Below are 17,494 nucleotides of genomic sequence, written 5' to 3' on the forward strand. Positions count from 1 at the left end.
TCCGCCCTCTAGTCCTACTCTCTGTACAAAGTTAGAAACAATAATATGACTAGACCCCCCCACAATTCCCCTTTCTTGTACTAGTTTTGACACATTTCACAGAGTAAAAGAAAGTATTGTTTATTTTTAAGTATCAACTAGGGACCAACACACACACACAGGGCTAGCGGCAGATTGCAGTTGACACCAAAGTACCTCTTGTTTGTGTTGGGGGGTGGACTCCTGATCCGACTGAAAGCCCAAAGAGGGAGAGAGAGAAGGGGGTCAAGAAGGGGTCAGACACCACAGACAGACAGACAGACCATATAAGCATACTCCTAACTATATCTGAAACACAATCAAAACGCAGTTGCATATGTCAGATATATTGATTTTAAACAGGAGGACATGCACACGGGCAATAAGGTATAGATTACACTACATTAGGGATTGAACACGAGGATAAATGGGAGTCAACTTTACTCCAGACAAAGACTGAAGAGAAAAAACGGGGAGACCCTTGAATATTCTAGACAACGGACACAGACAGAAATTCTGGTTTCTTCGATGACTCAGAACACTATGAGGGGAAATGGGTGGAAGAGAGGAGGTCAGGAAGAAGGACTCTCTTGGTAAGACGGTGTTTGTTTTTGCGAAACGTGACAGACATGTGTCCGAGATGAAAGACAGATATACCTCCTGTTTGTCGGCTGGAGACTCGCCCTCCATATCCTCCTTCTGAGAGCACAGGGTTAAAACGAGACAGAGAGAAATAAATCAATAGAGAAATAGGAGAGGTACTGCAGAGGTGAGATTTTAAACAGGAAGGTTCATCGGATCTCTAATATGTATCTATGGGTGTACAGGGAAGACTAAAAAAAAAAAAACAGACGTGTCACAAAGGGGCTTCTCTGTGGAGCCGGCCATGTCTGACCCACCCAAAGAAGCCATGGAGTCTAAAGAGAACACTGCTATAACCAGTGTAGGATCCACAGGGGGAGTGGGAGAATCTACACAGCTCACTAATTGTGTTCTGTCCAGAAAGCAAAACAGGGTGACGGATCGCCAGCAGCACTTTACCTTGAACTCTTTGATCTTGGTGGGCGAGGTGGCTCTGTAGGAACCCTCCTCGTCCTGCTCGTCTCCCGATCGTCTCCGCTGCCTCTCGCTGGCGCTGCGCTGCGCCACTCCCTCGCGGTTCTCTCCGAGGACAGAGGCTGGGCGGGAGAACTCTGCAGGTTAGAAATGTGAATAGGACAAACCCGGGAACAGGACAGGGAAGGGCAGGAATGGTGCACATTGCCTGGGGGAGGGAGCTGCACCTACCCAGCACTGCTAGGAATGAGGCGGAATTTGTGATGCATCTGGGAGTGCAGCAGAATTGAGGTGGCACAGCCAGGATCATGCTCTCAGTACTTACAGTTCACACTTCAGAATGGCAATGAATCAAAATGGTATTAACATTTTAAAAATGTAACTGTCATTCTCTACTGAACATATTAAGGTGCCTTTGATTCTGGTGATAAAGCTAAACTGTGTTAAATACATGATATAAGCATGGGGAAAGCATGGCAAATATATAATGGGTGTGTGTGCATGAGAAACAGAAACACTATAAAACCCTTTTATCACAATGTCCATTAAAACGGCTGCTATTTGCACAGTACTGTATAATACAACTGTTAGTTCATCAGTAAAATCTTGAAATATAAAAGAGGCCATGGATAAAAAGGGGTTTACAGTATTTTACAATCTATAGGAAAAATAAACCCAAGCGACAGAGTGCAGCTGCACATATTTCTTCTGAAGCCGTAGCGTGAGGATGCCTCGCGAAGATGTGACTGAGCGGCACTCACCTCCATCCATGCTGCGTGACAGCAGGTACTTCTTGCTGGCTGACCTCTCGAATGTAGGGGCCGGCCTGTCGATGAGGGCGCTGGCCTGCCGCGTTTGGGTCTGTGTCCGCCCGCTGTATCGGAACTTGGAGCCCGTTACCAGGAATCCTTTGGGAGGTGGCTCGGGGGACACCAGCCTGGGGGGGAAAGGAAGAGAGAAAGAGGGAAGCACAGATGATGGGGTACAATCCAATTATTATTGGAATTGGGAACAGAAAAGTTCATAATGTTATAACAGAGATAACAGAACTAGTAACATTTTAAACATGAAACAGAAGGTGGTGTGAATTCAAATGTTAAAAACACAATGACGCTTCATTATAGAGGACGTATTATTTTGTACCTGTTCACAAGTGTAAAATACCTGATAGAACCACACCCTGTTTTTCAAGTTTCACAGTGAATCAATGTTGAATCAATGTTGAATGCAGCCTCACCCTACTTCTCAAATTAACTCTTTAAACACCCATGGGTACCATCCCATCCCTCTAGCATCAATGCTCTGCCAACCCACTGCCTTAAACCTTGAGGTGCCTTAAACACACCCCTAGCAAGCCCACCCCAGGAAGTCTCGGTCTTGAGCTCAGTCACCCTTAGTTTGAATAGGGCTCTGCTGCCCTGTTCAGCAGGGCTGGTCCAAGCTGGTCCTTCCACTCCCTGGTCTTTGCTCTAACCCTGTTCTAAATGAATTGAATCAATGAACCCTCCAGACCCTGAAGTAGTTCATGATATCATTTTACCTGTTAAACCTGGAATGGAATAGCCCTCCAGGACCGTGATTGGACACCCCTGCTATACAAGGCTCCAGGACCGTGATTGCTATACAGGGTGTAGGGGCACACATCTTCTCTCTCCAGGAGGTGGTGCGAGTTAGTTCTAAAATGCATACTCTGTTACAGATTCCTGCAGGTGGTGAATTGCTGTTCAGACCATCATGGATGAGAAGAGGGTTTTTAAAAAGCTGGCTGTGTGGGCGAGGGCACATCAAGGCTTCCTATATCCCCTTACCTAAAGAAGGTGTGGTGCTCAATGCAGACCTTCCAGAGACGCTTGGCAGCCCGGTGGTTTGGCAACTTGAAGCCAATGGTGCTCTCAAACTGCTCATACTAAGGAGGGAGTGAAGCAGAAGGGGTTTAGTCTGGCTTGAGGCACAGGATACAATGGGGCACATTATTCTTTTTTTATGAAAGGAAAAAAAAAACACGCTTTTTCCAAAACTATTAAAAGCGTTATTGCTTTGGCTACTTTCAACACCCTAAATACTTGTAAAAAAGCAGTTTATTTCTGGTTGGTTAACTTTACTTGGTGTGTTTTTCCTCTCAGAAAACAAATTGTGATAATGACATTTTGGAGTGAAAAGCTTTTGCGAATCTAGTCCAACATCTTTAAATAACACACCCTGTTTTAAACCTATTCACAAATATATAAGTCTGCTTTATTAAATAATATAGTTTGATATGCATGATGCTCTGTACTGTAGACTTTAGATCATTCAACGCACTTGCTTAGGTGAACAAGGGCCCCCAAGTTTGAAAGCCAATTTTCTACTTTTCTTCAATTAAAATGAGATTTTGGATGCCGAGCAGTCCTGTTAAAGGCACTCTTTATTCTCCTTTTCTCATGCACTGGATTTCTCTTTCACATGAGCCACTCCAGTGATCTGCAGGAATGAGGCTGCCTTTCCCCCAGTGAGAGGAAAGAATGTCAGTGCTCGGTCGCTGTGTGTATAACTGTGTAAATGGCACGGCTCCCAAATATCTCTCAGATTATCTAATAGCAGTACGCCAGCTCTCACCCGGACTGCCAGTCTCCATAGCTCTTATTATTCCTGGGGGAAATTGCATACTGGCAGGGCTTCGTGGAGCTCCAAACCTGGTCTGGAAACGCTTACCTTGCTTTGGAAAAGTCTTAAACGGGAGTCTGTGTTATATTGTGCCTTATAAACACTCTGTTCAACCTACTTATGATTGAATATATTTAAAATAAAAATGTGTGTTCCTGTAAAATTCCAAAACCTGGTCAAATTAAACTAACCCCGACCCTGATTAACTAAACTTCAGAAGCAGCTGCAGAATACAACAGCAATGCCCTTGTCAAAGTCCTCATTCTTAATCTCCTCCCCTGTTTTGACACAAAATATTGTATTTTTATATACAAATTTTTTAACTAGGGCAAAGCAGACAACCACATTCCATTCACAATAAGGAGCTTAGAGTGGCCAGAGAAAGATTTTCAGCTGAATGACTCCTCCCTGGCACTGCATCCAAGTAAACAAGTCGCACATGGTCATGTGCAAAGGGTAAAAAAAACACTGCAAATTTGGCTTTGAGGCGTCACAAATGACTTGCAGGATGACCAGTGAAACCAGGTCTCACCTCTCCGGGCCGGATCTTGATGTAGAAGTTGCTCCTCTTGTAGGAGATCTTGAGGATCTTGGGCCAGGCGAAGCGATTGATCCGCAGTCGGTCCCGATAGATGAGCAGCCCATTGGCGCAGACCCCCAGCATGATGTCAATGCCTTCAGAGTCCTGCCAGCAAGGAGGGTGAGAGGAGGACAAAGGGCAAGTGAAATCAAAAGAAAGAGAATGGAAAGCAAGCAGAGAGGAATTGGTTAGAATACGTTATCAATACGTCAGTTGATTCTATATATATTTTATTCCAGTCGTGACAGTACCTTGGCATGGTGCAGGTCCACTCCGTACATTGAGAGCTTCTTGGCATTTTCAAGAAAGCTGATTTCAGCGTCTGCGGGTGTCATCCCCCTGAAATAAAACAAATCATTATTACACAGTCCTGTGTCAGAGTACACAGAGTGGAAGTGAGAGTATCTCTGGTGTCCCTCCCTGATCTGGATGCGTGGTGCTGGTTCATGACTCTCTGCTCCGTGTGGAGTTTCCGCTATGCAGAGACACTATGAAGTGGAGTATACCTGCACAGTATGGAGCTGGCAGCGTGGCTAACCTGTAGGTGCGGTGCAGCTCGATCACCCTCTCCTCCAGCTCGCGGGTCTGGTTTGGGGCGAAGCGGAAGTCACTGGCATAGTCGGTACCGTGCTCCTCCGGGTCGAAGTCTCCGAGCTCAGCCTGCACGGCATATGAGCCCAACAAAGCGTGCGTGACGAAGGAGCAGGGCAGCCGACCCGAAAGGATATCATCCCGGAGCTGCAGGCACAGGTAATACCTGACGAGAGAGAGAGAGAGACAGGGGCAGTGTGAGAGAGCAGAGAGTGAGAGAGGAGGTATACAGTGTGTATCAAAGAGAGATAGAGAGCATGAGAGGAAGACAGAGAGAATCAATAACGAATGAAGCAAGGAGAAGAAGCAAGATAGGGAGCGGCTGCAGTGCCTACCTGGTGATGTCCTCGGTTAGCTGGGATGGGTCGGGTGGATAGAACTTGACCGAAAAGGCAAAATGCCACGAGGCAGCTAGAGACACAGAAACAGGCGTGAGACGAGTGTCCCTGTGGACCAGTAGGCCAAGGCGTGATGTGGTATCTGGACTGAAACAGCTTGGCATGGTCAGAAGCTGAGCACTACACGTTTTCTCCTAATCAGAATCTGAGAATGTGTGTCTGTGGATTGGGTGGAGGCTGAAGTCTGTGACATATTAGTTCATTCACATTCTATCACTCCAGCCTGGCGCCCTGTCTAACAGCCTTCACAATTTCCAGGGCTTTTGAAATAACAGTGCTTTTACAACATTACAATTTGGGGACAAACCAAAATAAAATCAATATAAGCTACAGTTAAGTACATATCCGTTCTAAACACCTCTAAATATCTACATAGAGCCAGCTTAGCTTGGAATGAACTGCAAGGTTGAAAATAAAAAAGACTCACTGCGCATCTGTTTCTTGATCTCCTTTGAAGGGTCCAGCCAGTTCTGAAAAGACATGAACAGTTTGCTTCAGTCAGTTACAGTGGCTGTGGATTGAGGGGCTAATGCCAATGGTCAACTCCATAGTTTGGACAATTGGCCGTCAGTGGTCTCCCATGGTTAAAAACTCTTAAAGACCATCCTGAGCAAGGATGCCCACGTATTCACGTCTATTGCCTCCAGTAATGTAGCTGTAACTGGTGATTTTTTCAATGCAGGAGAGGTGCATAAAAATCAATCCCAATACCCAGCACAGCATCATAACTTCATTGCCCAAAGGCATTTTAATAAAGACAGAATGGCACAGCGATTACGTTATTTTAATGCTGAATCCTGCCTGAGGGCATTTTGCTCATGAATTAGCGATAATTATGCTGTGTAACAAGCCCGAATTTGGATGAATTAACGGGGGCAACGATTGACGGGGGCAACCGAAAAGAAAGAGTCACACCAGACTTCCCACTAACAAGCCTCCCGTCTCAGCTGGGGACTGACCTTCTGACTGTCCGTGTCGCAGAACGTCAACCCGAAGTAATCCTTCTCCAAAAGGTTGAGGTGCTCACACACCATGTCGAGGAGAGCCTGTCCTCGGCTGTGTTTCTGACAGAGAGAGACAGAGACAAATTAACAGGGATCTGACAAACACCACAGACAAGAGGGAGAGACACCCACCCTATGTAGCGCTGCAGTTCACAGTGCAATCTTTGGGAGCGACCGTGGACGGGAGCTCCCAGGGGGCGGCGCTCAATTGGCCGAGCGTCGCCCGGGGGGAGGGAGGGTTAGGTCGGCCAGGGTGTCCTCGGCTCACCGCGCACCAGCGACCCCTGTAGTCTGGCCGGGCGCCTGCGGGCTTGCCTGTAAGCTGCCCAGAGCTGCGTTGTCCTCCGACGCTGTAGCTCTGAGGCGGCTGCACGGTGAGAAGCGGGTGGCTGACGGCACACGCTTCGGAGGACAGCGTGTGTTCATCTTCGCCCCTCCCGAGTCAGCGCAGGGGTGGTAGCGGTGAGCTGAGCCTAAAAATAATTGGGCATTTCAAATTGGGGAGAAAATAATAAAAAATAATTGGCAATGACTAAATTAAAAAAAAAAAAAAAATACTGACACTTCCCCTAATCAAATACAGTAAGCTCTGAATTATCTGATTATGTAAAGACAATAAGTAGTGTATCTATAATCAGTTGATGTTATTAGAAGGTGAAACGAATCTCCTTTGAAAACAGTATGGGGTCTATTCAATGTATCTGAATGGTGGCAGATTTAAATACTGCCATCCGTGCCCAAAGTTTTCATCCTCTCGGGGTGGTACTTTGATAAGCCTACGTTAAGAATCATTTAATAGATTTGTAGTATCATGGAATCTGTCAATCACGGCCACCAAAGGGACTGAGTACAACGGAACAGAAGATATTCTTATGGACTTACTGATATTCTTACTGACTCCCAATTGCAAAGTATTAAGCGAGCCTTGCTACAGAGCTGTTCACAAGTAAGCAGTGTACTGTGCTTGTTGACTGCTGCTTGCCTTGTCTACACCGCGCCCCATCTCTACAGACAGAGCGCTCTGCGCCAGTGGCTCTGCCTAGTGCTCTTTCGGGAGCGTCTGCCTACGAAATTCACCCGCCTGGTTTCCGCGGTGACGGAGAGAGAAAAGATGGGCTGTTGCCACAGCAATAAGAGCTGATGGACTGAAATGCAGGCTGGTTTAGTGGTTAGAGCTGCTGGACGATGACGCAGGCAGATACAGTGCTGTGTGGAAGCACTGCCACTACAGTTTGTGACCCCTGTTGGTGAGATGAAGTTATAAACTTTACTGCCGGTTTTGTTTTGCATAGTAGTTCAGGCCGGTTTGCGTCCAGCCTCTGCCCTGCTACACAATCAACAACTTTGAGCCAGTTGTGGCTTAGTTGGTAAAAACAGTGACATGAAAGGCCGGTGACAGAGTATTTTAAATTCAAACATTAACCAAGCCCCGGGGGAAGGCAGTCGGTTTACTCCACACAGATGTGTCACATTAAGGGGCAGAAAAAGCTGAGCTATTCCAAGTGAATGCACTCTTAAAATGTTTCAGAACTAAGGTCAAAGCCTGTAGCTTGGAGCCCCAGGGAGATGTAGGCCTCTGGTAAATGTCAAAATCCCCCCCAATTAATCCTTGCTAGCAAACACTCCTTGTTATAAGCATGACAGAAATGACTAGCCTGCTTTCGGAAGTCTATTATTACCCAGATAGCGGGACTTCAAAATGGCAAGCCTGACACCGCTGCCCTGCAATTTGGAGCGCGGTATAGGAAGGACAAATTGTTGGGTTGCAGTCTGACAGCAGCAGGAGGTGCTTTATTTCCTGAAGATTTCTGTTAGTGGGCTGCTTCCACGTTAGTGGTTCTTTTGAAGTGGTGCCTTTGCAGGAGAGCTGAGAATGGAGTGTTTAGAGTAGAGCTCATTACTAAGGTGAAGGACGATGACAGCGCTGGAAAGCTGAGACTGGAATGCCTAGACTAGGGCTCATTATTAAGGGGCAGGGAGATGACAGCGCTGTGCCTGTCCTCCCTTCTTTATTGAAAGGAGTATGGATTTCTCATCTCTGCAGTTTATTTTATTGATTTATGTTTTACCATGAAGGCAGTGGGCTTTTTGCCCTTGCTGGAGGTTTGCCCTGTGTATGTGATCTATGCTTACTGAGACAGGGTGACTGAGGTCTTTGAAGAGCATAGATCTGTATATCAGGACTCTGTGGTAGAAGCCCCTTTCATGTGTGTCATTTTCTATTGGTTATGACATGTATCTCTTGCAGCAGCTTATTCAAATGCTCCTCAAGCCAGAATATTTATCATCATTGCTACAGGAGTGCTGGGCTGCGGCACCCTGCATCTTGCACTGTACAATCATCTCATTCTATTCATTATTCATTCCATTACACTGATTACTCCCACATTCCCAGAGGAAAAGCAATGATTTATGGACATGCATTATTTTTTATAGGAACACATATTTAATAATAAATATTATGATGCATGAACATATACTTCCATTTATAACACTTAAACCATATTTGTACATAAACTCATATTAACACAGAATGGGCAGGCTGTTCCCAAGACGGCCTACCTCAATCTCGCCCTCGTACTCAGAGGTGTCCAGCAGGGTCACTTTAAATGGGATGGTCTTTAGCCTCTTGGAGGATTTCTGGGGGGATTTGGGGATCTTGCTGGGGGTGGTCTTCTCTGAGACATCATCTCCATCCCCCAAATCCCGGTCTTCAGGTAGCTTTCCGTCATGACCCTAAGAGTGAAAAAAAAAACAACAAGTGGGATATTTGGGAAACTGATCCCAGTAGTATCAGTTTGAGCTCCCCTCCTCTACCTTCAGAGTTTTGTTTGTACGATCATTTCATTTGACACAGATATAACGTTTGGTAACGTATGCGCCTCTTGTACTGCATTCATTCGTATCTAAGCCTCTCACCTGCTTGGGTCTACTGCCATCCTGCGTGTTCACCGCTGCCCCCTGCTGCTGGGGAGGCTCCTCTGCCACTTTTTTCACCTCCACCTCCACGCCCGTCTCCGTCGTCATGGTTACAGCGCACTATCCTGCAGGAGAGAGGAGAAGAGACGGTGTTAATATCCGACTCCTGACAACACTGGGAACAGCCCTTGAAGCTGGACGAAGGTGTCTGTGTGTAAGCTGAAATGTTAACTGTCCCTCAATGTTCATAGCAATCTGAAGCACAAAGTGCATTATTTAAAAGGTTCCTTTCTTCTTAGCTGTGTTATATAATGACATTTTAGCCAGGAACTATTATGGTGTGCATGTGCTTTCTGGCGCACACAATGCAATTATAGAAATGCATGTGTCAGTGTGTGTGTCAGTGTGCGTCTGTCAGTTGTCATATTGATGCTTGTCAGATGCTCAGACGTTGCTGCTGTGTTTAGTATTGTCTTTGAATTGCAAGCCCTGGTTGCTCAAGCACTTCTCGCTGGGTTTTCTAAAGCACTAAAATGCTTTTGTATTGTATCGCTTTGTTCTGTACTGTATTCGATTGTGTGTGGCGTAAACAACACTTTTCTGAAGAATACAAAGAACGCAGAGCACAGTCACTGACTGAATGGTCCAGTAGGCAAATCGAAATCAAAAGAAATTGACGTACAAACACTAAATACTGCAACAGGAAAAAAAATAATTAGAGTCTAGGTTAGTTATTATTACACAAATACATTTGAATTACTAACCTGGAAAAATTCAGTTCATATCCTCGATTTCATTCACATGAGGGTCAGGGAAATTACGGTAAGAAAGGAAATGAGATTGAAATGGATCAAATTGATTGTAGGCACTGAAGCTCCTAAGACCCCATCAACACAGACAGCGGAGTGTGTACGGTCAATAGGATAGGGGTCATCAACTCTATTCAAGGTCAGATGGTGGTCTCAGCCCAATTCCTAGTGAACCACCATCACCAAAAACACCAGCAGGTAACAAGAATTTCATTAGCAAGGAGACTGAAACATCCTCTCACCCACACATAGGGCAGGGCCACAGCAGACTGGTACTGTGGCAACACATTTAGTTTAGAGGCTAGCTCTGTTATACCAGCTTTATTGATGAAAGAGGACTTCCATTTCCAAAGCTGCAAATCTGCCACTGCACGCAAGCAATTAATTCATCCCATTTTTTTTCTGTTAAAAAAGAACACTAAATAAATCCTGCTTGCCTGTCTCTCTATTCCCCTGGTGCTTTCTCTCTCACTCTCTCTCCCTCTTCACTCCGATAAAACCTCACTCTGCCCCCAGCCCTCGTTGGCTCCTGTGGAACAGAGGACTAGTTGCCATGGAGACGGCTCTGAATTTCAAACGCTTTCCCTGCACTGCGTGAATGTGACAGGTCTGTCAGAGGAGGCAGCTAATCGGGGGAGGAAGGGTGCTCCTGTCAGAAGAGATGAACAGTCTCAAGCAGGTTCTGCTCAGTGTAACAGCATCTTGCTGCAGTGCAGACCTGGAAACATCTAGCTCCAAGGCTCTCAGGTTCCACTTTGCTAGTCGTGGGATCTAGACTCTTTCTTATGCCATGGAAAATGAAGTTGTTCATGTATATTCCTGGTAATCACCATCATTGCTAGGTTCTGTCTCCCTGATAACGCTATCCAGCAAACCAAACATGATCAATATAAATGTTTGTTTACCACAAGTTGTTCTCCACTTTACCATGGACAGTTCATTGATGTCCACAGTCACGGATCATGTACGATTGTGAGTGAACAGTGTACTCATTTCCTTGCTCTGCTGTCTTAACTCCTACACAGGGGGAGTTTCCTAATTCTAGGACCAGTTCTCCTGCTTTATATGGGACAAGTTTCCCAGACTTAGAGAGTGAGGATGACTTACCCAGGTCTGAGTTTCTAAGCTTTGCCATCTTGTTAAGGACTCCTTGGGTGAATCAGAGTCTGGGTCTTCCTAGGACCTCAAAAACAGCTGACAAACTTGTCTAGACTAGCGAGGCGCTTCAGAAATGAGACGTGTTGAAGAAAGCTGACATCCTGCAAGCGATGGTGTCCTCAGAGCGACAGGGCAGTCAGTCGAGTGCACTGTGATGCCACCCCCTGGGACCAGCGGCACGTTACCAGTGAACTTCCAAATCAGAGCCTACGACTGGGGCTCGGCCAGCTGTGAAAGTTAAACGTAATACCCCCACCAATAGTGTCAGCTCCTTTTAGTGTGTTCTCATTTACAGAAGAGGCAAAATTATCATCAGACAATAGGAGTGAACATCCAACGTGTCTTTTGAACAATAGTTTGGACAGCAACTTCACTGAACAACGTGCAACTGGAGTGGAGTAGCTGGGCTCCCTTGATCTAAAAACACAAAAACAAGGCTGTGCATTCAGTAGCCCTGTTTGTTTAAGGTCAGGTGAGACATAAAATAGGATCCACAGTAAAAAGGGTTTGAGCAGAACGATGTAGATTGTGTTACTGTTTGCGGTTGTGCTTCTTCAGTACAGCAACCGGTTACTGCACAGTAAGGCTCTGTGGACATGACACAGTTTCTAGACCTCCCCCAGAGCTTGTCTGAAGCCAGCAGCTCTCTGAGCAATCAGCACGCTCAGTACTGTAAATGTGTGACATACATTTTACATGAGCTTCTTTGAGGGGCTGCCGCAAGCGCTTTTACGAGAAAACAGCTACAGTGGCTAATCAGGACCCATTCAACATTATCAACACTGCCTCCCAGTCTCATACCTCGAACCGGCAGTCCATTCTGCTCACAGTCCCTGAGCTCTACAGTAACTACCAGGCTACCCTGCTCTCCAGCCACAAGGCCGGCCTGCTTCGTTATCTAAGTGCAAACCTTTGATCATCTGTAGGGTTGTCATCCATGAACCAAAGTCTGAGGCTGTGTGGTCCAGTGGTTAAAGAAAAGGGCTTGTAACCAGGAGGTCCCCGGTTCAAATCCCACCTCAGCCACTGACTCATTGTGTGACCCTGAGCAAGTCACTTAACCTCCCTGTGCTCCGTCTTTCGGGTGAGACGTAATTGTAAGTGACTCTGCAGCTGATGCATAGTTCACACACCCTAGTCTCTGTAAGTCGCCTTGGATAAAGGCGTCTGCTAAATAAACAAATAATAATAATAATAAAGTCCAACTATGATTAGAGTTAACATGGCCCCAAATCGTGCCAACCATATTTGTTGTGAAATAAAAAAAAGGGGTGAGTTGGGCTTGAACTTGTGACCTCCTGACTTCTAAATCTTCCAAGGCTGTGTCTTTCTGTCTCCTAGAGCAGAAAGGGTTAACAGCTAAGCCGTGAGAAACCACAGAACATGGGCAGCCACGTGAGGAGAGCCTAGGGCTTCAGTCTCTCTCCAGCTCCACGTAGGAACACAATGGGGATTTTGTTGCCAGCAGTCTCTCTGATTACTGCATAGAAGCTCTTGCCCAGCCTCTGACATGAGGAGCCACATCCAGCAATCCCTCCCACAGACACTGGGACTCTAAACCTCTCAATCCACACAGCCAGTGCATATGCATACCTAGTAGCCTACTGGCAGCCGTGCTACCATTAATTCTCAAGATGCAATGTCATGGGAGTCTATATTCCATCCCTTCTGCGTCTCTTAATGTGATCACACCACCTTCAGCTCTGCCAGACACTGCGCAGTGAATATGTAGGCAAGAGTGGGTGATGATGGCACATTATTCCCAGGAGCATGAATGAGAGAATGTCAAGCAGAAGACTGTAAAAAAATAAAATAAAACACCTCTCATTTCATGAAATTGTATACACTGAACAAGGTGTTTCAATTATAAAATCACACAGGAGAAATGAATAGATCACTGCTGAATATTTGTCAAAATTCCAGTTCACGAGTACAGGATCGTTTTGCTTCTCTTCTTGGTCCCCTCTCCCAAACTGCACAAGATGACATCTCTTCTACAGCAAGAGTTACCCGACACACAACGTATAAACCTATACACATTTTAGAGTAGGCACAGGTTCCATGAATGTAAAGTAGATGGATCCCTTGATTGGATCTGCAGCTTAAAAGCATTATAATTATGTGCAAGGCCTATTCAATTGATCCAACAGCAGAACTAAGCATCTATGTCATTTGGATAATTAAAATAATGTCTTACAGACAGAAATACCCCGTACGACAGCTACAGTCCATAGAAATATACAATTGCTTTTCATAACCTTGGCAGACAAAGGCTGCGGTAATGATGGGATATTATATGTCTCCTCATATCTCAGATTGTAACCACCAATATTACTAGATTCCTCTGTTAATATAAGCCATTATCTACTGCTTTAGTAGGTCTAAATACATCATGTCTAAGTTAAGCTATGAAACAAAGTGTAAGTCACAAGATTTCTCTAGCTCACACAAAACCAGGGCTGTGCACGACCGCTCAAGCGTTCCTGTGACAAATAGCAAGATTCAACTGGGAGTTTTAACAGTCCTGACCACTGCCAGGAGATAATCCCTCAAATACTGTAAAAACACAGCGCACCCTGCTGTCCCTGATTAGAGACCATTTACGTTCAATACTGCAAATTATGAGCAGGTCGCTTCTGAGCTGAGGATCAAAGTGGCACGAGTCCAGACCATATGGGGACCTTTCCAATCGAGACGGAACCACAGCAAGGCTATGAAGGGAGCCTGCTGTTTACAGTAATTAATTACAAGATTGGGATGGTGATCCTATAGTTCTTTTACTTCTGAAAACTGCAATACCCAGTTTGCTCAAGATGTTTTCCCAGAATGCTGTTCTATCTGGGTGTCTGTGTTTCCATGGTGATGCCTGACCAGATCCAGTAAGTTCTTCAGCACCTGCTTGGTTCTGGATGCTTGGAACATGTTGCTTTAAAAAAAAATATGCAGAATTGTTTGAAGCAATGATTGGATTTCCAGAAGCATTATCACTATAGCTCGCTATATCACTGTAAGGTTAACTAGCCTAAGATTATTTTAAAGTGGTGAGATGTATAACTTATAGGACGTGACTGTAGGACAGAAGTATTCCTGAGACAGCTTCAGAAAGAAATGGCGATACTAAAGATGCTACTGAATACATCCGGTGAATCAAGTGTACATTTCTATCGAATTTGTATGAGAGTCAGAATTCAATGCAGGTCGATTCATATTCCCGAAGTCAAACACAATAACTGCTCCTTATCTCTGTTTATTAATGACACCTCCTTCCATCTGCTAAGGGAACATATCCAGACCAAACTCACAACTCAAAGTCCACAAGCAGCAAATCAATACAGCCTGTAACATCAGAGTGATTACTGCTAGACTTTGGAACTGATATCCTCATAGAGTTTCATTCAAAAGGGTTCTGTTTACTTCATTTATGAAGCAACAAACACCATCTTTTTAATAGACGGTTTTATTGTTTTCCAGATAACAAAGTCTTCTGGATTTCATTTCGCTGAGCAATCAAACCCAAATGCATGCACTGTACCCAATACCAGGTAAATGATTTGTGTTTATTGGATCCATAACACTTTTGACACAATGCTGAAATAACAGTTTTAATAATGAGTTTTGCAGCAGTGCTGACAACCTGGGGTATGCAAACTGGAGACTTGACAAAACACATAAATACGTGTGCAAGGTGTATAATGGGAAGATGGGTGTGCAAAAACTCACTCTGTTACTTGCAGTTGCCTTTAAGAAGTTTTATGGGCAGGTATTCACTAAATCCAATGTGCTGATTTCAAAACAAGAAAAGCTGTCCTTCCCTCACCTTTACAATTGAGTACCAATCGATGGCACCTGCTTCTACACTGAGTGTTTTAAAAGCTGATTGGAAGTGAATAATCCTCTCGTACAAGGCCCTGACATTTTTTACTGCTGTTCAGCCGTACCGAGGCCGTACACTGACAATTACGACAGTAAAAATGTCAGCACCCCGGATGAAAGAAAAATTAGCTTCCAGTCGTCTTTTAAAACACTCAATGAGGAAGATAATTGCCACCGATTGTAAATGTGAAGGAGGACAGCTTTTTTTGAAATCAACACATTATTGAATGGATTTAAACCTGCAGATAAATACTTCTTAAAGGCATTTCTGAGTATGAATAGTCAGGGCAGCCAAAAAATCATAATAATAGCTACATCAACATAAGCATAGACAACTAAAGCCAGAGCTGGGGATATATCATTCTCATAGACGATCTTCTATTAAACACTCAGTTCTAAAGACAGAGCCTGTGTGGTTTCAGCTAAAGCTACAGAACATGTAGCATGTGCCTGAGAACAGGCAGTCTGACTCCGCCCCCAGTGACAATGTGGGACCAGTCCGCATCTGCTCAGAAACCACACACAGGTTTACAGTGAATCAGCCCTGCCTCGGAAACTGCTGGAACATTTAGAGAGTGCAGCACTAATCCCCTTTCCACATTCAGAGGTGTGTTTCCATCCCAATCGACTCATCACTGGAAAAGACAGGGATCAGAACGCTCTGATGCAAGCTTTGCGCAGTGTGTTTAATAGGTAGACGTGATATTGCGGGGAAAGCAATTAACAGTGCAAAAACACAGAATAAGAATGCAGGTCCACCTGATCCATCACTCACACACACAGACACACACACGCACACACACAATACTGCAGCGCTACGTAGACAGCCATGTCTAGGTTATTTTCAGACAGGTTTATGACCTTCTAGGTGAGCATACCTCTATCTTAAATCAGGCCTGTGTTAATAGTGACTGCGATGGAAAGTTTTGTGTTTTTGTTCCCTTGCCAGCTCGCTCTGCTGAATCATGTGCTACCTAAGCAGTAATAAGCACGCTGCAGCCCTGGCTGCCGCTGTCACAAACAAAGACACATCTCTCCAGGCCTTGCTAAGCTTAGTTATTCACCCTCACGAGTTTCACCGGACTGAGGCTCTGCAGAGGATCTTTCTCTCTGTCTGCTGGGCACTGCAGACTCATGCACCCGACGGCACTGCGGACCGTCATGCTAAATCAGCAGAGAATATCTGACAGTTTTGGGCCACCCTTATAAAGCTAGCGGTAATCCGACTTCTAAAGTTGGGCAGGAGGTAAAGGTAAAAATGAGCCTGTTTTTAACCTCAGTTAGACAATTCTGCACAGAGTTTCAACAAGGCTTTATTGCTAAGGACATAGGCCTCCCTGTGGGAGCAAGCAGACATTTTACAGGGCACTCAACACATATTTTAAAGTATTCAAAATATAAACAGATGTTGACAATTTATTTAAAATTCATTCACACTGGAAACAAAACCATAAAAAGGCATTCTGAATGTAGCTGGACACACACACACACCCATGTTAAGGCACATATAATGTTGGTAGTTTCTGTAACTGGGTATTTCAGAATGCTCTGAAATGAAGATACAGCAGGCCTGCTTCCAGCTTCAGTATTCATTTCCTGAGAAGAGCAGCACCCGCATCCTCCGCAGATAAAAGAAAGCATTAGCAGAAGTCTGAAACCTCATTTAAAAGGGAATGACCTTACAGCAAGCCTGCTGTGACTGTCTCAATCCCTCGCTGACACGCTGCTAACGATGAAGCCAAACCACACGCTCCACACAAATCAGCTGATGTTCACAGCTGGTCTACGGCAATATCGACAAACCCCTTCATATCTGAAACAACAAGTCCCCTTCTTCATCAGTACCCAGAGTTCCCAAACCATGAGGGTGTGTCCATACAGGGTGTGCCTACTGTGTAAGATTGTACTGTAGTAGTTTTATCATCACTTAATGAATATCCACCCTGGGTAACTCCCTGTGCACTGAACAGGTCGATACAGCTTGCACACAGCCTACATTCAGGGGTTGTAGTGCATTGTGGGCAGGATGATCAGTGGCTAAGACTCGTCGTTGATTTTCTAGTTGCTCTCTGGCATATATCAGGCAAGCACCACTATCACTTCCAATCTCAAGATTGATCATTGTTTCAGATGACTGCGCAAGGCATTTCACACTGCAAAGTCCATCACAATGAACAGGGTGTTCCAGACAGCGGCATAATTGTTAATATCGGTTGTCTCTCTTTCAGATGTGAAATGCCTTTAAGCGAAGAGGAACGAATTCAGATCGTTCTGATGTTTGTGGTGCAGACAGTCAATGAGGTGTGGCCGCCCAATTTAAAAGGAGAACATCCTAATGGACATAACACATGCTATTGCCTATGATGACACACTGTATAATATATATATATATATATATATATATATATATATATATATATATATATATATATATATATATATCAC

The 17,494-nt window shown here is 44.8% G+C and overlaps 1 protein-coding gene across 9 annotated transcripts in view; it reads right to left on the reverse strand.

Annotated features, from left to right (window-relative positions):
- The window catches only part of LOC117428543 (band 4.1-like protein 1), a 41,610-nt gene that overhangs the window by 13,279 nt on the left and 10,837 nt on the right, over nucleotides 1-17,494 (reverse strand). For 6 of the 9 annotated variants that reach the window (XM_059003651.1, XM_059003648.1, XM_059003656.1 and 3 more), the window contains exons 2-14: nucleotides 9,210-9,334; nucleotides 8,853-9,026; nucleotides 6,246-6,350; nucleotides 5,714-5,756; nucleotides 5,224-5,299; nucleotides 4,836-5,054; nucleotides 4,549-4,636; nucleotides 4,250-4,402; nucleotides 2,883-2,980; nucleotides 1,836-2,011; nucleotides 1,060-1,211; nucleotides 676-717; nucleotides 196-231 (exon numbers count right to left, since the gene is read on the reverse strand). In XM_059003651.1, coding sequence (XP_058859634.1) covers nucleotides 196-231; nucleotides 676-717; nucleotides 1,060-1,211; nucleotides 1,836-2,011; nucleotides 2,883-2,980; nucleotides 4,250-4,402; nucleotides 4,549-4,636; nucleotides 4,836-5,054; nucleotides 5,224-5,299; nucleotides 5,714-5,756; nucleotides 6,246-6,350; nucleotides 8,853-9,026; nucleotides 9,210-9,317 — 1,470 coding nt within the window. In that variant the 5' untranslated portion in view covers nucleotides 9,318-9,334. Of the gene's footprint in view, nucleotides 1-195; nucleotides 232-675; nucleotides 718-1,059; nucleotides 1,212-1,835; nucleotides 2,012-2,882; nucleotides 2,981-4,249; nucleotides 4,403-4,548; nucleotides 4,637-4,835; nucleotides 5,055-5,223; nucleotides 5,300-5,713; nucleotides 5,757-6,245; nucleotides 6,351-8,852; nucleotides 9,027-9,209; nucleotides 9,335-9,973; nucleotides 10,303-17,494 lie in introns of those variants that run through there. The other 3 variants (XM_059003649.1, XM_059003650.1, XM_059003652.1) reach the window with 3 other exon arrangements.

The sequence above is a fragment of the Acipenser ruthenus genome, chromosome 29, assembly GCF_902713425.1.
Source record: "Acipenser ruthenus chromosome 29, fAciRut3.2 maternal haplotype, whole genome shotgun sequence".
NCBI classification, from domain to species: Eukaryota; Metazoa; Chordata; class Actinopteri; order Acipenseriformes; family Acipenseridae; genus Acipenser; species Acipenser ruthenus.